Here is an 18884-nt window from a genome sequence, read left to right as displayed (position 1 = left end):
TTTTGGCACCAGCTGCTTATCAGCAAATCCCTGACACAGGTTACCAGGGATTTGCTGATGTCTTGCCCTCTCATCCAGCTCCATCACAAAGCACCGGTGAGCAAAGCCCAGCCATTGAAGGTATTCAAACTATCAGAGTTCCATTTTGATGGAGATGGGCTGCAGAGCAATCATGCCTGTAGATCTACCCGTGTCTTTAGGGCGTGAATGCCTGACAGGGGAGTAGCTCGAGCCAGTGGATGACACGAACTGCGTTTTATTAATCTCGGGTATGCCGAGGTGAGAAAGGTGCCCTTTGAGCGGTTCACGCACGTACAGGGCAGCAGGTGGGGTCACCCCGTGCGGGCGGGGGCTCGGCACACCCGGCCTGTCAGCACCCTCGCTGCCGGAGTGCCAGTCTCTGGAGCCCTGCCCCGGCCCTTGCCCCTCCGGTGCCGTGCGTGGAGCCCTACCCCTGCCCCGGGCGGCGGGGGGAGCGGCGGAGGAGGCGCCGGGAGTTCCCTTTCGGGGCATTGTGGGAAGGCGCGATGCGGCCCGGCCTCACCTGAGCGGGGCGGGCGGAACGGAGGCGGCCGGGCCCCGCCGGCTCCCAGCCAGGCGCCGCACCATGGTGAGTGAGCGGGGCCGGGCCGGGTGGGAGTAGCCGCTCCTGCCCCCCGCAGCCGCGGAGCCCCCGGGCCGCCGAGCCCCTCGACGGGCGCGTTGTCAGGGCGCGGAGTGAGCCCGGGCGGAGCGGGGCTGCCGCGCGCCCCTCGGCACCCCTCAGGCACCGGCTGCGCCGGGACCCTGAAGGCCATTCCCAGGCGGGTTCGAACAAGGTTTGCTCCTGTTTGGGGAAAAAGAAAGTTCTGTTCTTTTCCTTTTTGTTTCCCGACCCTCGGGGTGACTTCGGGTCACGCCGAAAGCCTGTGATAGACAACCAGGAAAACAAGGCTGTTACAGACAGGTTTTATAAAGTCTTCCTGTAACTTGAGGAGCTGAGGTGCAAGTCGACTCGAATGCCTGGAGAAGGATCGAGTGAGGTTTCTTACGGATCTGTCTTTAGGCGAGTGCTGACAAAGTGGGTCAGTGTTGGGCAGTGGGTTTTCTTGTGACATTATCGTTGGGAAGAGCTTTTCCCCAGGTGTATTTTCTGGTGTCGGCTAAGTGGAGGGCTTGGACAGTAGCATCACCTCCAGCTCGGGTGCTTCTGCGCCACTGCCGGGTCTCATGGGGGCTGTTGGGATTTGGCTACATCTTTGCATCAGGTAATGCATCAGCGAGAGAGCAAATGGGTCTGGTTCTGTTCCTTGCGTATCGGTTCACCAGTCTTACTGTGCGACCCGGCTCCAGGGCTGGCAGTGGCTTGTTTGAACTTGGAAGGGGCAGCAGCCCTTCAGGTTAAAGGGCTGATGGGCAGGATCCGGGAAGGGAGACCCTTTGCCTCTCCAGTGCTGCGCTTGGTAGTGGTGCTGAGATCAGAAAAGGTTGCTGTGGATGCTCTCTTTTGTTAAGCACGATGGCCAACATCTTGAAAACAATTGGCTAGATTTTCCCCAGGGGGGACTGCGGGCTCACAAGCAGTGAGATGGTCAATGGTGCCTCTTAATAGAGCAACCATCTCACTGCTTGTTAATTCAGGCTTGAGGCAGGTTCTAGGGCATGCCCCGAGCTGCTGTCTTGCACAATTTGCCCATTGTGTGCACCTGTAATACCAGTTACTGGCAGTGCAGCTGAACAGAAGTCTCTCAACTCCTTCAGTGGAGGCCAAGTGCTGTTGTTTGTCTCTATCCTCAAAGGCAGAGCTGTGTTGTTTCTCTTCAGTGGTTTAGCCAGAATGCTAAATATGTGTTAGTGTCCTGTATTTAGAAAGGTGTACCTGTCATTGTATTTGCAAATAGAATATGCACAGTAATGAGTTTACAGATGGCTATGCAGTCTCCACACCTTAAGTCCCCATAGAGATGTAATTTTTCTGGTTACACCCTGAGACAGCCCTACATACCGACTTCCCTCTGGTAAAGCTTATGTAAACAACTGGAGTTCCTATTTTGCCCTTGAAGGTCAGTAAAGAGGGCAGTTGATTTCAGGGAATCTGATCTCAGAACTCTCCTTGGTGCATGTACTTTGCAAATGCCAGTTTTCAAAGCACTCATGATGGTCCCAGGGGATCTCTGCTTACAATAGTGCTGCTTATTGACGATTTGGAGACTGGCTGCTGTTTTGATGGTTAGAATTTTACAAGGTGAGTGTGCATTCTTACAAGTATGAATTTTATTTTTCCTTTTTTGAGGCCATAGCACAAATACTTGCTGGTGTTATTGCATTATGTTAGTGCTGTCAGCCTTACCCTGTTCTTCTCTTGTGGGTCTGGTGCTGATGAAACAGTGCTTTTGTCGGGGAACTCTTGCTTTAAATTCCTCTGTCATCCAGTCTCTGGATTATGATTATTAACACTGGGTTATGAGTCAAGAAATAAGGGTTTGCTGGGTTACAAACCAAGAATAAGCCTTATCCAGGTTCATGAGTGATGAGCTTTCAACAGGTAATTGAAACTCCATGCACTCACTCCTCTGTCTTGGAATGACAGGGTTGTGCTTGCCACCGTTTTCTGTGTTCTGAGATGGAATTAATGGTTCTTGTGCAAATGGTACCATGTCTTAGTAAGAGGGTTGTTCCAGTTGTTTGCTCTCTTTCTCTGCAAATTTCCTGGCAAGTTTCAGGGAAGAGTCTTCTTAGCAAAGGTGACTTCATATCCTGCTGAGAAACACAGCTTTTGTACCTGGCTGCTGCTTTGTGACATGTTTTTTTTTAAAAAAAAGACTTTTTAGAAAGACTAAATTCTGCTTTCTGACATACATGGGTGCAGCAGGGATACATGTCTTTAGGATTGCTGTCTCAACAAAGTCAAAGAGTGGGGAGAGAGCACAGAGGAGAAAAAGTTAAGTCTCCCCAAGGACATGTGTTTCTGTAGTCTTGTGCTTGTAAGTGTTGCAACACCTCGATCCTACTGCTGCCTCAGTGTTACCAGTATTACTTTTGTGAATAAATACAGGGCTCTGCTTGCGTAGCTCTGAATGCAGAATTGGTGCCTGTATAGTAAAGGGTCTGATTCCCTCCTACCTGTGCTACTCATCATTACAGGGAGACAAATTAGTACTTGTGGGCATGATCTGAAACCCTGGAAAAAGATCAAAAGAATCCCATTGAGCACAGTGGCTCTAAAAATGTACTTGGCCTGAATAGAAAAGGAGTTGGCAGGCACTGTTTCCACTTAGCAAGACATTTGATAACCAGTCACTGATCTTGAAGCTGGGGTGGAAATATTAGTTGCTGTGACTGCAGCTGCTGACACCTGCCTAGTGTTTGGAAATGAACTCTCAGCTCTTCTGAATATTGATCTAACCAACACTCTCACTGCCCTTAATTGTTAAAATGGACGCAGATCTGCAAAAGATGTTTTCAATGCTGCACAAATTTTTCTATTTACAGTTCTAAGAATGACTGCTTGTTTTCCACTCATGATACAGCTGTGTATTGGCCTCACAAAGACTAAGAACTTTGCCTCTAGACATTTACTTCTGAAAGGCAAGAAGGGCAACAGATTAGAACAGAGGAGAGGAGAGAAAATCACAAATTATTCTGTTGTTCAAGGCAGCAGTTCTTATGCTACATGACAAAAAAAAGTTCATGTGGTATTTCTTTGTTAATTTATCTTGTAGTGAAGTTTTACTGTGGTAGTACATAATGGCAATGGAATGGCATCCTGTTTAGAAGATCCTGAGTAGACAGACTTCTGCTTGGAAAGAGGTCACTGTAGGGGAAGTGATAGAAACACATGAAATCATGAACTCTATAGAGATTGGTTGCTACACAAAGAGTCAGGGTGTATAAAAAATAAATGGGAATACTTTTTCACACAGTGTAGATGACTGGTTTTGATCCACTGCTGAGGGTGCTGTGGGTGTCCCAGTAGTTAGGCAGTTCATAGAGGGTGGGGCCACAGTTATGTTCTCTGGATGCAGTTTCTCTCCCTGAATCCTTAAACCTGCGATTATTGGAGACAGGACTACCAGAGTAAGCTTACACATGCCCTGTTCCTTATGCTGTGCTCTTCTGGAAGCTGCTTAGATTAGAGTACAGCTCAGGGGATGATCCATAATCTGGCATTCTGTTATTCCCTGTCATTCAGCTGGATTTTAGAATACCATTTTGTGGGATTTGTGAGGAAAAACGTTTTTTAGGGTTCTTCTTTGGAAGACCCTGACTTGCCAGTTTTGGATGTTCCTTTTCCAGGTGCTCGTGACTGTTACAGGTTGTCACTGTTTAATGCTGGAGCCTGCTCAGGCCATGCAGGAATTGCAATGCACACTTTACTGTCTCTGGGTAATAAGATCATTTCTGAAAAGCAGAAGAAATGTTATGAAATGTTTGTGTTTTTTTAATGTCTTCACTCAACAAATAAGGAAACTGCAGGCATGTCTCAGAGCCAGGAGTTACTAGGATGTAGAGTGCCTGGAGGGCTTTAGAGAAGGCCATAGTATCTGTAGGAAAATGCAGGAAGAAGGCTGGAGGGGTAATGGGCAGCTGAGTCTGTCATGAGGCAAGAAAATGACAGATTTTGCTGCTTTTCTGTGTCTTTAGTTACTTCAAAATCCCATGCTTTATAAACAGTCCCATAGACCTTCTGAAGCCATCAGTTCCCTGCAAGAAGCAGCAAAAGGACAAAATTATGAAAGTACTGAGGAAACTGGTGGGTCAGGCAGGGCAGATAGAGCTGCCCCTCCCTGAAGTACTTGAAACATTTATGCTTTGGTATCCACATCAGGCATTTCTGTGAGCCAGTCCTGGTCTTGCCAGTGATGCCTAAATCAAAACAATAATGCTCGTGTGAAAAGAATTCTGTATCTTGTGTGTCCAGCTACTAATTTCCATCCCTGCCCATTCATTTCCCTACTATCCTATTCCTGCAGGCTGTCATCTGCATTTTCTTGGGTGTGTTGGCTCTGTACTTTCTTGAGTGGCCACCCCTGGGCCTTTGCATTTCTGCAGATGTTGCAATGTAGAGAGGGAGTTGCAAGATCCGGTCCTGCAAGCATGGCATTTCATTTGGGAGTAGGAATACAGCATGCCGAGGCATTGGGATAGGATGGGAAGGTGCAATTTACATTTGTGTGTTTGAAGGCAAGCTTGGCGTGCCTTTCTGGCCAGACGTGCCTTTCTGGCCTGGAATGGCCTGATGTGTGTTTCTCAACATTCCAGACATAACCCCAGGTACTCTATGCTCCAGTGTTTTTTCCTTCTCTAGCTTGATGAGCTTATGTAGGATGTCCATCTGCTCTTGTCTGTTAGGAAGGGCATGAACATCCCTCTTCACTAACCAGTAAATGTCTGTTGTTGCCTTGCTGCTTGCTGTTGGAGCTTGGAGATGGCTTTGCTCAGACACTTGCAGTTCTCAGTGCCTTGTTAACCAGCACAGCAGATCTGTGGTCATCATCCTCTGCGTAGTCCCCTGGGGTAAGTGATGGGCACAAACCACAAAGGAATGAGAAACAGACTCACTGTTGTTGAGTAAGATGCAGAAATGTACCATGTTGTGCCTTTGTCGTTCAAGGCTGTGTGCTGGAAGGAGAGGAGGTGAAGTGTTGGGTGAGTGGCTTGTGCACTGAGTTCTAGAGGAGCCATGGGAAGGGCTGCATGAAGCTCTCAACAGCCTCTGGGCTCAGGAGATGGGATGGGAAAGAGGCAGTACCTCAGGCATTTCCTTACTTTCAAGTCTCATGATAAGACTTGGATAAATAGCAGAATGAATTTGTGGTCCTTTCTCATTCTAGAGGCTAAATACTGGGCCAACATGTAAAGCATTTTGTGAGATCCTCTGCTCTGGCCCTTTCTTCTGTAAACAATGGTTGCTTCTTTTATGTTTATGCTTAGGTTAAATCCATGGGTTTTTTACCTTAATGAAAAAATGCCATTTAAAAGGGAAAATTGAGAATTTCTCTATTGAAAATGCCTCAGTGTTTCCAAAAGATTATCCCATGCTCTTTCAGAGTCATAAACATGATCTGAACTCATGTGTATCTTTGGCCCTTTTGGAGCTCAGGTTTTCTATGAACATCTTTTTTGGGAGCTGGAGGAATGGGTGTGAGGCTGCTGCCAACCTGCACTGTTCCTGTTCCACCAGACATGGGAGGAGGCTCCCCAGGCTGGAGCAGTGTCTGTCAGCTGCCTGAGGAGCCAGGGAAGCTTGTCACCTTCTGGGTGTGCCTGCCCTGTCCCAGAGCAAAGATTTTTAACTTTGCTCCTAGAGAGGTCAGAGGCAAGGGATGGGCACTGCAGTGCCTTCATGTAGCAGGGCTTTACAAATAACTGATAAGGCAAAGTGGAAATGAAACTAAAAGAGCTGCACCTTTTGCTGGAATCCACTGGGTGAGATTTTAGCTCTGTTTCTTCACTAGGAGTTCAAGGAACAGACTGGAAAAATATCTTCCTGTGACTGTAAAGTACATTGGGGCTGTAGTGAATTAGGTGTAGCTCTTGGCAGCTTGTTCAGCCTCTCCCTGGTCTCTTCCTCCTTGTAGTAACCTAATGAAGGTGTCCTCTGCCTCCCAAAAACAGGTAAGCAAATAAAAACACCTCTAAGAGGCCAGCTTAGGAGGCAGAGGGGATGTGACTACCTAGTTAATAATTGTTTCAAATCTCTTCAAACTGCTGTTTTCTGTGAGCTCAGCCAGCTCGCATCCCTGCTGTGTCTGTCCCGTGGCCGGCATGGAAGGGACCAGTGGTGTGGCTGCTTCCCACGGCTGTGCTGCAGTCCCTGGCCTGCTCTCCTATGGCAGAGCCTGAGGCAGCTTTTATGCAAACTCCAGCTAGGATCTGGTCTTGCTTATTACCTGAAAACTGGAGTAATTCCACTTGCAGCAATAAAAACTTAAGAAAATCGAGAGTAATTGTCCTCTGTAAAAACTGGATGCCATTGCCTGCATCTACCCCTGTGGAGCTGTTTTGGGAAGCTGTGCTGCCTCTGCTCTCTAGAGCAGTGCAGGAAATGCAGCGTTGATGGTGGGACAGCCCAGCCTGTGAGGAGGAGGAGGCACAGGCATGCCTGTGCTGTAGAGGGGACACTGGGGAAGGAATGCCACCAGTTCGTGCCTGTGCTGTAGGGAGGACACTGGAGAAGGAATGTCACTAGTTTATGAGGAATGAGCCAAGGTCGGGAGGACTCGACCTGCTGGATGTAGAGATAAGTGGGAGCAGAGCCGGAGGGAGATTGTGGGGCACTTACCGGGCACTTAGAAAGCTCCTTGAGCCTTGTTTTCTGGTCCTTAGGTAGGGATCGGAAGTGAGAAGCTTGAGCTCAGCTATACTGTTGTGATTATAGTTTTATTTAACTCAAGTGAGGCTATCAAGGTTGTTGCTGTCTGGATCGATACCATATGTTATAAATATCCTTAAAATGCTGGTGTGCTCGTCCATTTAACATCTTCAGTAATAAGATAAGGGTGACTTCTGCATCATGAAAAGCATAAAATCAATGTGTAACTATGGTCACGTGTGCCTGTAATGATCTGGCACAGCTTTTATTGCATGGACTTTGGATGTATTGTTTAGGGGAAATTGCTCAGAAATATTCCTAATGGAGATTAAGTGAGGAAGAATCATGTGCCAGGTAGGCAGCAATACACTGCTTCGGGATTTCTGTGTTGCTGGGTTTGTGCTTATTTTCTTTTTTCTTACTTGCTTACATCATGCAGACTAAGTACATGTTTTAAATTTTAAAGCTGAGAGCCAACAGTATTTAACAAACATCTGTCAGCTCCTGTGCTGCTGCGAGTAAATGTTTTAGTGACAGAGTAAACAAGTAAGGAAATTAATGTTTTTAATATATTTTTAAGTAGTCTGTTTTGAATTTTACATATTTGCTTTAGAAGTGTCTGAAACCCGAGAGTGTATATTAAAGGTCAGTAGCCAGACAGGATTTCATGTAACAGCAGAATACCAAAATACCTTTACTTGAGTGTGTTAGTATTCTGTCTTGTCCTGATGTGGGTAGATTGTTAATAGGTCACTTGTTCTCTGTTCAGTACATCTTTTTCATTTCACACTAAACACATGGCATTCCAAACCAACTGTGTGTTCACAGTACAGGTGGATTTTTTTTTTTAATTTCAGTATTTACTTTCTTCCCCCTGCTCTGAAATAAAACAAAAAAACCCACTAAACGAAGCAAAAACTAAAAGGAATTTTTTATTCTTGAAATGTTTTGGGGATAAAAAAAAAGCTAATGGCTGGAATAATGTGAATGTTCATATTTTTTTGAAGAAAAAAATTTTAAAAGTAGGTTTTGTTCATTTTCAGTTGTGATGTGAAAATAAATACTGATAAAAAATCTGGACAGATACCTATGTTGGGAAATAGATTCTTTCATATCAGAGGAAAGAATGAAAAATAGTAAAAGAGAAGCAGAATATGAACTTAACTAGTCTAAAACAGTGGCAGTAGATCAAGCAGACTTCAGGGGAATCAGAATAAGTTAAAAAGGAACTTTATCATAGCAAGTCGCTTCCTCTCCACCAGGTACAGCCAGTCAGTCTGGTTTTCCCCAGGCTCATGCTGGCAGCTGAAGGTCTGGATTTTCATCCCACTTCCCATTTTATGTTGTCTGGGAATTTTCGTTGGTTAGTAGGTCCTGTATTGTCTGTTACCCTACAGGAAGTTTTTAAGGAAAGATGAAATTTTCCGCTCTCTGCCAAGATGTCTGTTTAAGCAATTCCTAATTTGCAAATTTTACTTACATGTGAGTTTCAGCTGTCTGTTTTATAAAGGTGGCTTTGATTTTGGAGGGCTCTTAACCGAATTTGGAGAGGTTACAGCTGAAGCAGAGTGTAAGCCCAGAGCTGCTGGAGTGACAGAGCTGCCTCACCGAGCGAATTCTTGCCCAACCAACCGCTCAGACAGGAAAGAGGATTCTTGCTGTTTTTTCTGCAGTCTTCCTCTTCTGCCTTCCCTCCCTTGAGGCTCCTCATAGTGTTCCTTCTCTATCTTCCTCTCCTCCCCCAGGGACATGGAGCAGCCAGATGCCACAGAACAGGTTTGAAACCAGTCAGCAAATGTTACGCAGGTTGAATTACAGGAGGAGGAGAAGCAGTTCTAGTGCACATTCTTCTTTCTCACAGTGGGGTGAATTACAGCCTCTTGCACACCCCTGGAGTTCACCTTGCAGGAATAAATGGGGCATCTTTTACATGTTTGTGTTATTGAACAGTAAACTGGAGAAATTACTCTGGGAAAGGAAAGCCAGGAAAGCCCCTTTCCCATGTATTCATTTTTATCTGCTACCCCTGGAGGTGGTTTGTTGTGTTTGTAGTGGAATACAGCCCTTTAGGCAGTTGTACTAATTGTCGCTGATCAGGTTAAATTTTAAACCCTCTGAAAAGGCAGAAGTGATCCAAGTTTGAAACCAGTGAGCCAGTTGTAATGTGTTTGATCTGTCTGGAGTGTATAATGGCCAAATACTGGGGAAGGCTGCAGTCCTGGCAGGGAACAATCCAGAAGACAAGCTTGAGTGAGCTGCTTATCAGATTATTACAGCCCATTAGTTAAAGAAGGAAAGGTCTTCCAAGGAAGGTGGAAAGAAATCACAGTGTTTGCTGGTTTTACATATCTCTTTTATATTTGCTGTTCATGAATATCCAAACCTTCCATATTTTGCATTTTTTAATATCTGTTCTATTTATTGGTAAATTATTTCATATCAAAATCTAGCATTTGATTTTTTCATAGCCCTGAAACTGTGTGTTGGTTTTTATCCTGGTACAGTTTTGTAGATCTTGACAGAACAGAAAGCCCCATAACTTTCCAACCTGTTATGTAACTTACTGCTGCAATTGATTCAGAGATGCATGAGAAGGGGGTAGAGTTCAAGTTTAGAAATCTGGTTTAAATGTTTGGTTTAAAAAATACCCCATCAAACTATTTCCAACAGCCTGCAAATGGTAACCAAATGACTGCATTTTCTTACTGACATTTATGGAGGTCATTTTGCATGGTGTTGTGGGCGGTTGGGTCTGATTCAGTAAACAAGCTAATAAAGTTACTCTGAGCTCCCAAATCAAAGCTTGTCTCCACAGACTCCACATGTGAAGGAATCCAATGCTCTCCTAGGAACTGTATTCTTCATCCCAACCCACTCAATCTCAGACCTAAAAATTCCCTCCGGCATCACCCCTGGGTCTGGTGAGTGTTAGTCACAGCCAGCATACCCTGGGATGGTAGGAAAGGGAACTAAGCACCCTGCTTTCTAAGGTATTCTGCTTGTAGCAAGTAATTTGCCTTTGTTTTCCTCTGGAATTAGAACTTTTAAAGATGAGTAAAGCATTGCAGGATAATCTATTCTATTGGCAGTTTGGCTGCTGAAAACCAACCAAAAACTTCCAAATCAACATCTGTCTTGTCATCAGTAGTATAGGAAAGCAAATACGTTTTCACAGTCAAGGAGCAAGGAACAGATGAGCTGTTAGATTTGTGTTTGTGCAGTACTTCAACATTTCCAGGTTTATTGATGCATCAGAGTCTTTCCGGTGGGATGTAATGAACAGAGCCATGAGAGTGAGGAATGTGTTGTGTTGTGACAACAGTGGGGCTGGGCAGAGCAAAGCTGAACTGAATGGAACAGCATTGGATGTTGAAATTGAAAATGCTGAAAGCCGTTTAACCTTTTAAGAATGTACCATTTACCTCCTGCAGAGTTCTCCAGATTGAAGGGGCTTCAGAAATTAGTAAAAGGAAGAAGAACCAGAAGAGGAGAAACTCTCCACACTATTTTTGCTTCTAAGTACCTGCAGCATTCTAATATATTGTTTTGTTACAGTAGTTCTTAGCTGGCCAATGATGTGTACCTAAGCTTGAGGGTGCACTATTTTGCTGCAGACTATAAAATTAGAATTGTGCTCCAGTAAAGGCTTTACCTATTTTCTAGCTGTAGATATTTCTGTTACGATAAAATTGCCATGTGAGGTATGCAGTTATAGTCCACATATGAAACTGTGGGACAGGAGACCCAAACAAGGAGATTTTTGGAGCTTGTGTATGAATGTTTATGCATTTAGGAGCATTAATGGATATTTTCTGATTGGAAAGAACATTGCCTCAGCTCATTAAAGTGGTGCTGAGACATCAACTGCATGTGTAGAAGAAACAGTGGAGTTCTCAAAGCAGTTTTAAGTGAAGAGCAATTCACTTTCCTATGGGTGAAGCATAACATCCTGAAGTAACTAAGTCAGAAAGTGGTGGTAATATTCACAGTGATTCCCTGGATTGTTGTTATTTAACCTTTTAGAGGCATAAGGTTGCACTTCTGGAGATATATGTGTATTACTTGAAGGCACTCAGGTTTAAGGTCTCTTGTGTTCAACAGCTGACCCTAAACCAGAATACCTTTTCATTTTTTTTCCTATTGAAACACTGCAGGCAAAGGATGCCACAAAGCTCAGTCTTACGCTGAACATGCTGTCAGCTTTTGATAGAGATTCGTTGACTCATTCCCTGCATTTCCAGTCAAATCTGATCATCCTCTCCTATCTGATGATTCAATATATTTTTAGAAATTTGTTTATCAAATAGCTGCTACCTGTATCCAATGACTTTTAGATGGACTTCCGCTGACCTGCTGCTCTTATCTGCTGTGGAACCTATGCTCTGCTTTTCAAAACACCCTCATCTTTACAAGGGCTGTGGAGTTAATGTGCTGTGCATCAAGCAAACTAGCCTTTGATTCAGCCAGCTCCTCTCTGCGGGCAAGTGTATGAACAGTGAGTGCTGCCCCTACGTCACCTGGGAAGGGGTAACCCTGGCAGCTGGAAGATTCCCATGTCAAAACCCAGCTGGTAATATGAACAGAGAAAGGAAAAACCGTGGTGCTTTGCTCTTCACTGTAATCAGGCCATGTGTCCTGCCAGCAGCATACTTGTTTTTATTTAGCAAGCTCGTCTGGAGAGTATTATAGGACTCAACACAAGGCAGCTACAAAATCCTTGTAATTTTATCAAGCACATTAGATTAACTATGGCAAAAGCCTTAGTTCCAGCAGTAGATCCTGCCACAGACACATGACTAAAACAGTCTTCCTTTCCCTAAAATGATCCCACATTTGAAGTCTTTCTCAGTATAGTCAGAACTCTTATCTCCAGACTACTCAACAACTATGCAACTCAATAGCTAGAGAATGGTTCTGAATTATGAATGAATGCTTTGTTTAAAATCCATAGCTTTTCCTTTTTTTTTTCTTTTATGTAGAAGCTTCTCTGCTCAGAGTTTAGCAGAGTGTGGAATGATTTTATCTTCACAGAAATCTGCACTGTAATCTTTATAGCGATTGTGAACATTAATTTATAATCCTCACTGTGGAAATGTAGTGATGGAGTATAGGTACAGCAATAAACTGGAACAGGAAACAAGGAGCAGAAGTGTAGATTGAAAAACTCTAGGGAAGGATAAAGTTAGGCTAATGGTGAGGGATGTGGTAAGAGACCTGCTGGATTGGGGCTTTGCAAGGATTGGGAGCAAGTGAGGAAAGTGAAGCTCCTGTGCTTCTCCCTGGTCCTCCCAGGATCAGGGGAAGCCACCAGTCACTGTATGGACAACTGGCAGTGTACCTGTCATCTTCCACATGGATGTGACTACGCTTAGACATCCTTCGTGCAAATCCCTGGGTCCTGGTATTGGTACTGGTGAGAACAGCAATCAGGAGGCCTGGCATGAACAGGGCAGTTCAGATGTCTTCCGCCATTAAAAACATCTCTATCTCCCCTTGGTGGGTTTGTAGGTTTTTTTTTCCATTTAGCAGACGTCCTGTTGGAGAAGGATGTTGTCCTCAAACTGATGTCCTGCATTCTTAAAGCCATTTCCATGCTCTGGGTGAATGGGTTACTGTACTGCTAATACACACTATGGTCAGTTATTTTAACCTGCTAATAGTAGTATTTGTATAAATGTGAATAGATACTTTCCTCCCAAAGCCCCACTGGCATTTAAAAGCTGGCTCTTATGTATTTCAGTAATACTGCTTATGTAAGCATGAAAAAATCATAGGTCAAACCTTGTAAAATTACAACTAGCTTTAAATTTGAAATTTTAGAACAGTGTAGATATTGTCCTTTATTTAATACAGTATCACTCACTGCAGTTTGTCCTTTGTCATTACATTCGTCTGAGTTTCATAATATCCTGATTTCTTCAGTAAAACTAGTCAAGCTTTCTTTCCAAAGTACGTTTCTTCTGCCCCTTACTGCCTCTTCTGGGAACGTGCTGCTTTGTGATCTGAAATAGTCCAATATCAGAGTTGTTAGTGATTATAATTGCTATCTCAGTATTCATATTTCTAGTCTTCTGCCACACTGATCTTATTTCCCTACTCCTGTTGTGGATAAGTCTTTATTCCCTTCACTGAGGTATCTGATTTTGCTGGAGGAGGGGGTGGTGCCCTCTTCTCACCACTGCAAAGTGGTGATGCTCCTCCTGTTCCCCAGGGCAGGGGCAGAAAAGGAAGCAAAGCTGCTGTTTGCACAAGGTAAGGAGGGTGGGTAGGAGAGGATGTAAAATGTTTGCCTAGGGAAGAGGTGCCACAGGGAGGAGAGAGCTGCCCTAGGAGAGAGGAGGGATCTTTCCCACGCTGAGCCTCCCCCAGACCTCACTGATACCATGTCCAACCATCATGCCAGGGCTGGAGATGTGTGGCCAGGACTTGGATTTCTGGTGCTAGGCAGAGGAATGCCCTGGCCATGGCCCTGGTGTTAACCATGTTCCTTTGTTTACTCTAGATACACTTTATACTGCTGTTCAGTCGGCAGGGGAAGTTAAGGCTTCAGAAATGGTACACGACGCTACCTGATAAAGAGAAGAAAAAGATCATTCGAGAAATTGTTCAGATTATTTTGTCTCGCAATCAAAAAACAAGTAGTTTTGTTGACTGGAAAGACCTCAAGCTTGTTTACAAAAGGTGTGAGTAATTTTGCAAGAACATATAATCACTATTCATATGAATAACATGCTAGAAGAGTCAAAATAAAGGCTCACTTGAAGAAAACAGGAAACAACACTTATGGTGCTGGGCTGAGTCAGGAGCATGCCATTGGCAATCTGGGTATAACAAGGCAGTGTCCCTGGACAAACCAGCAGGGTAATTGTGGGGTGCAGAATACTTGTACAGAGTCTGTCAAATGAGAAAAACAGGAGCAACCTAATAAATATTAGTGTTTAGAAGGCTTTAGACTTCCCTGCTCCTTCAGATTCCCCAGGGTAGCCTGGCTGAGATTTATGTGCTGGGTTTCATCAGCTGTGGAGGTTGCAGGAACTTTTCCAGGGCACTTTCATAATTTTGTCAGGTTTTGGTTTTGAAATATTTGTTGCTCTGGAAGGTGTTAATTCCCATTTCCTTTTCCAAAGAAATCATTGGCCCCCAGTTACATGATGCCTAATGTCCACTGTCTGTTTAGTCTCCTAAAGCTGCAGCAAACAAAAGTAGCCTTAAGGTGTAGCACACTGGGTAAATGAAACATCTCCCATTTAGCAGAAATTGAGTTCCATGCTGCAAAGATAGGGATATAAACATCTGACGAGGAGCTGTGACAAATTGGCCTCCAGCCAACAGCATCAGCAAGCTGAAGGGATCTTGGCTTGGTTTAAACATAAAGTTTTGATGCAACTTAGTTACAAAGCTTGTTTGGTCCAAGCAGTTTCACGCATTCTGGCCTTATGTAAAACACTGTCATTTGGCAGCCAGCAGGCTTGTTGAGATGTAACTCCTTTCACCTTTATTTGCCTTATTTTTATTTTTTAATTAGAAGGGGTAGCTTGTCTTACAGTTTAATTAACCTCACTTACTGTAGTGCTATTGCAGCAGGTAGAGGAGACCTGAAAGTACTACTTACTACTGATTTATTGCTTGTTTTATTATGTCCAGTGTTATAGTGTCCCACTTTACCAAAGGTGGAGTTGGTTCTTCTAATTAAAATAATAATTTGTTTAAAATTACCTGGTCTATTAAAGTGTTTTCTGGAACACAATAAGAATGAAAGAAAATGGTTGTTTTAGAGACTAGGTAGGAATTAAATGTCGTATGAATGACCTCTAAGAGATGAGCACACTGAGGTCCCAGCTGTTCACCCCCATGTTTTTGCCTCTGTTTCCCCAGGTATGCTAGTTTGTATTTCTGCTGTGCAATAGAAGACCAGGATAATGAGCTCCTGACACTAGAGGTCGTACATCGATACGTGGAGCTCCTGGACAGATACTTTGGAAACGTAGGTTTCACTTCCTCCCATGAACTCGTTCCTGTCTATCTCATAAACAAAATTATGTGCAGCTGATTTGCTTTGTGCTCCATCTGATGTACTTGCCCTGCAGGTGCTCACAATCCAGAATGAAATTAATGATTAGAGTATTTTATAAAATAGTGCTGAAATGATCAAATTGTTTTTCCATCCTTTTTCCACTCACCCAGAATTAATCTTGATGCTTTGTATATCTGTCTTGGGATAGAATTTGAAGGCAAAGCTTCAGGAAAAATTATTTTAAAAAATCCAAATGAGGTTAGAGTACTTTAATTCTCTCTCCTGACATCTTCAGATACACTGTTTTTGTTTGTTTCCTAATATTGTGTAACAATGAAGGACATAGAGGCAAAAGATAAAGTCAGTGTGTTTTTAAAGAAAAGACTTTAAGAAGGTCCAAATAAGTCTTTCAGTAAGTCTTTAGAGACTACAAGAGACCCATCTTTTCTATGAATATTTTTGAAATTATCCTGCCTACCTTAATTCATATTTTACTTAAATCAGTGTGCTGTGACTCACGTCTGTACAGCCTCAAAACTAAAAAGCAGTGGCTGTTGCTGGGCAGGGAATTGTCTTTCTCTGTGAAACTGTGAATGTATGTAACCCATGTTACAAGGGCTATATAGGACCTGCGATAAGGTTAGTGGGCCAGGAGGTCAGCTTTGGTCTCTGAAAACCGGCATGAACTTATTATTAAGTGGAATATCTTTGCTGAAGTCTGTATATGTGGAGAGAATATGTGCAGAAGCTTCAATATTACGTAACATGCAGTTTGTTTCTTCAGCCTGCTACCTGCCACAGGGGTTCATATGCTTAGTATATTTGATCATCGCAACAGCCTTTGGCCCAGTAGTGCTTATGATACTGTAAAATACTGTAAAAGTGATTTAAATGTGGTTGTTGCCTTTTGTTCTGGCAGGTGTGCGAGCTGGATATTATCTTTAATTTTGAAAAAGCTTACTTTATTCTTGATGAGTTTATAATTGGTGGAGAAGTACAAGAGACTTCAAAGAAGACTGCAGTGAAAGCCATAGAAGACTCTGACATGTTGCAGGAGGTAAGGCAGAGGAGGACAAAAGGCAAACACCTCATCTTCCTACATCTTTCTTGTTTGACAGGAGATGAAAACACAGCTAGGCACTTCTGGTGCTAAATTATCCGAGTGTGTCTTATGTTCAGTTTCAACAGGTACAACAGTGCAGTTACAAATAAGCTTTAAATTCAACCCTCTGGAATTACCTGGAGGCTCTTTATATAAAGCTGTTGCTCTCTTGCAGTTTAACTGCTAGAGTTTATTAAGAAATAGTTTAAGATGTATCTAAGATATTTCCGTAATATATGAACATAATCTAAGGTTATATTTTATGTATATGTAAATACAGAAAAATCTCTTCTGTTTCACTAATACATTGGAAACATGACCTACTATTAGCATTTAAAATTGGAAAGAGTATGTGCTGGAAAATTCTGCTTTCATTCAGAAGCACCTGTGTAGTTTTTCTGCAGGGCATAGATACATAACCCTTATTCAGAACCCTGCAGGAATTCTCTTGTTGTAACTTGGAATGTAACTGGTACTGTTGAGCCAGGAATTGCAAAAGCAGTTGAATATGATGGGTTTAATTCATTTTTATCTCGATAGTGAAGTATCCATCACAGTCCTGAAGGGAGCAGCAGATTTTAAACCACTCTATTACATGTTTTTAAAGCAGAATTATTTCTGCATTTTAATCAATCTGATCTAATTTCATGCAAAACTGCAACTGTCCTCAAAGAGGACAAGAAGGTTTCTATGAATATTACTGTACCACTCCATAAGGCAATGCATTGGTTGTTTATTTGTTTTGTTTCCTAGACAGTGGAAGAATACATGAACAAGCCTGCATTTTAACGTTAAACTACCTGGAGAGAAAACTGCTGTATGCACCTCTAAAGTGCACTTCCTGAAATTGCTGTATGCACCTCTAAAGTGCACTTCCTGAAATTGCTTCCCAATGTGCCAGATCCTCAGAGAAATACCGAAAACCAATAACTGAAGGGGTGTATTTGTATGATGGTGAAGATGAAGGTCAGCTAATGTAGCAAAGGGTTTAACAATTCTGTGCGTTGCATTACTCTGCATATGAGTTTCTCAGAGTTGTTATTACCCCAATCTAATTTCTCTTCTGCCTGGACTGAACTTTTGTTTTGTACCAGATCTTATAGCTATGGGTTTTGTCATCACAAAATGCTCCTTTGACAGTACTTTGCAGAGGTATTTTTACTAGTTTTGTTCACTGCTGACTGTATGACTCTACTTTTGTACAAATGTCTGTTATTTTGATGCAATGGTTATTCTGCTGTAATAATAATTTTTTTCTAAAAGCCAAACTGTTGTGGGCCCTGATTTCACAAACTTGTTGTGACAACATTAACCCTTGAAGTATGTGAGGAAATATGCATCTCTTTGGGACAGCCTCTTTCGTCCACTGTCTTCCTTCTCTTTTCTGCTCTGGTCTGCTAGTAAGACTGCTCCAACTGCTCCTAGAGTGCACTCCATGCCTCCATGTAATTTGGAAGACTGTTTGACTGAAGGTAGGATTCTCCTAGGTTTAATAAATCCATTTTTTGCTGCTGCATGCACATGGTCTATTTCTGTCTTTCTCCTCATTTTCCTATCCCCTTCCTAGATCCCCTGGACCTCTGCAATGGCTCCAAACTTTGGAATTGTGCAGCATGAGTGCAGGAGAAAACCTGAAGAGAAAAAATCAGCCTTTGGAAGATAATCTCGTATATCTTTTGGTATCCCAAACCCCTATTTGTCAGTAGAGTTTGTCAGTCTCAAATTCACACACCTGTTGGGATGATCAGCTTTCTTGTAGTTGAAGATGGCCTGTTTTTGTCAAGGCAGGACAATTTAATCAGCTTTTTATAACTTTGGAAGCTGCAAAAAGGATAAAACAGTAGAGAGGAGTCAGCTGGGCTGTGTGCCCTCATGTGTGTTGTGAACCTCTGTAGCCAAATGTGTGTGGAGCCAGGTGTGTTAACTCACCTTTCAGTGCAGTTTAGACTCTATACACTGATGGAACTGGCTTCCTTACAGCGATTGTCCTCCTTTAACAGAACCCAAAGCTCAGAGAAATTCTGTTTGTCTGAGCCCATAACTCTCAGCTAGATGTTTTGTCTCTGTCAAATCATGAAATTATTCTATACAAAAATTAGGGAAGTTATCAGACAAATATGCCAGAATGATCCAACCATTGATTTGCATTCCTGTCAAGATGTATTTCCCTTGATTTCTGGCATGTACAGTCAGTATTTTCGTTCAGGGGTCTTTCTAATCTTTAAATGTCCTGCATGCTTACTCTAAGTTTGTCATTGTTCTTTCCTTCCTTGTCTGTTTGTATCTTCCTACAGGAGGGGCACTGAGGGGTTGGTTGGAGGGTGGGGGCACCTTGACACAACACAACTTTGCTGATTGTCAGCCCACTCTTCTGCCTGTGCTTTCCAGTCTGTTAGTAAAACTGTGACAAACTGGTTCAGAGCATCATGTTGCTCTTTTTTATAATTACTTTATCCATCTGTTTTCTCTGTATT

General features: G+C 43.1%; 1 protein-coding gene across 2 annotated transcripts; it reads left to right on the top strand.

Annotated features, from left to right (window-relative positions):
* The first annotated feature begins 355 nt into the window (after positions 1 to 355).
* AP1S3 (adaptor related protein complex 1 subunit sigma 3) lies at positions 356 to 17678 on the top strand. Of its 2 annotated transcripts, none has more exons than XM_069024713.1 (5): positions 356 to 610; positions 13797 to 13975; positions 15170 to 15278; positions 16228 to 16365; positions 17164 to 17678. In XM_069024713.1, the coding sequence occupies exons 1-5, from the start codon at positions 608 to 610 to the stop codon at positions 17197 to 17199; spliced, it is 465 nt and encodes a 154-aa protein (XP_068880814.1). In that variant the 5' UTR covers positions 356 to 607; the 3' UTR covers positions 17200 to 17678. The 2 variants fall into 2 exon arrangements, with proteins under 2 accessions (XP_068880814.1, XP_068880813.1); XM_069024712.1 differs by lacking the exon at positions 356 to 610 and adding an exon at positions 7586 to 7648.
* The last annotated feature ends 1206 nt before the right edge of the window (positions 17679 to 18884 follow it).

This window comes from Aphelocoma coerulescens, chromosome 9 (assembly GCF_041296385.1).
Source record: "Aphelocoma coerulescens isolate FSJ_1873_10779 chromosome 9, UR_Acoe_1.0, whole genome shotgun sequence".
Lineage (NCBI taxonomy): Eukaryota > Metazoa > Chordata > Aves > Passeriformes > Corvidae > Aphelocoma > Aphelocoma coerulescens.
The sequence above is the reverse complement of the archived record's forward strand: the minus strand, read 5'-3'. Positions and strand labels throughout refer to the sequence as shown.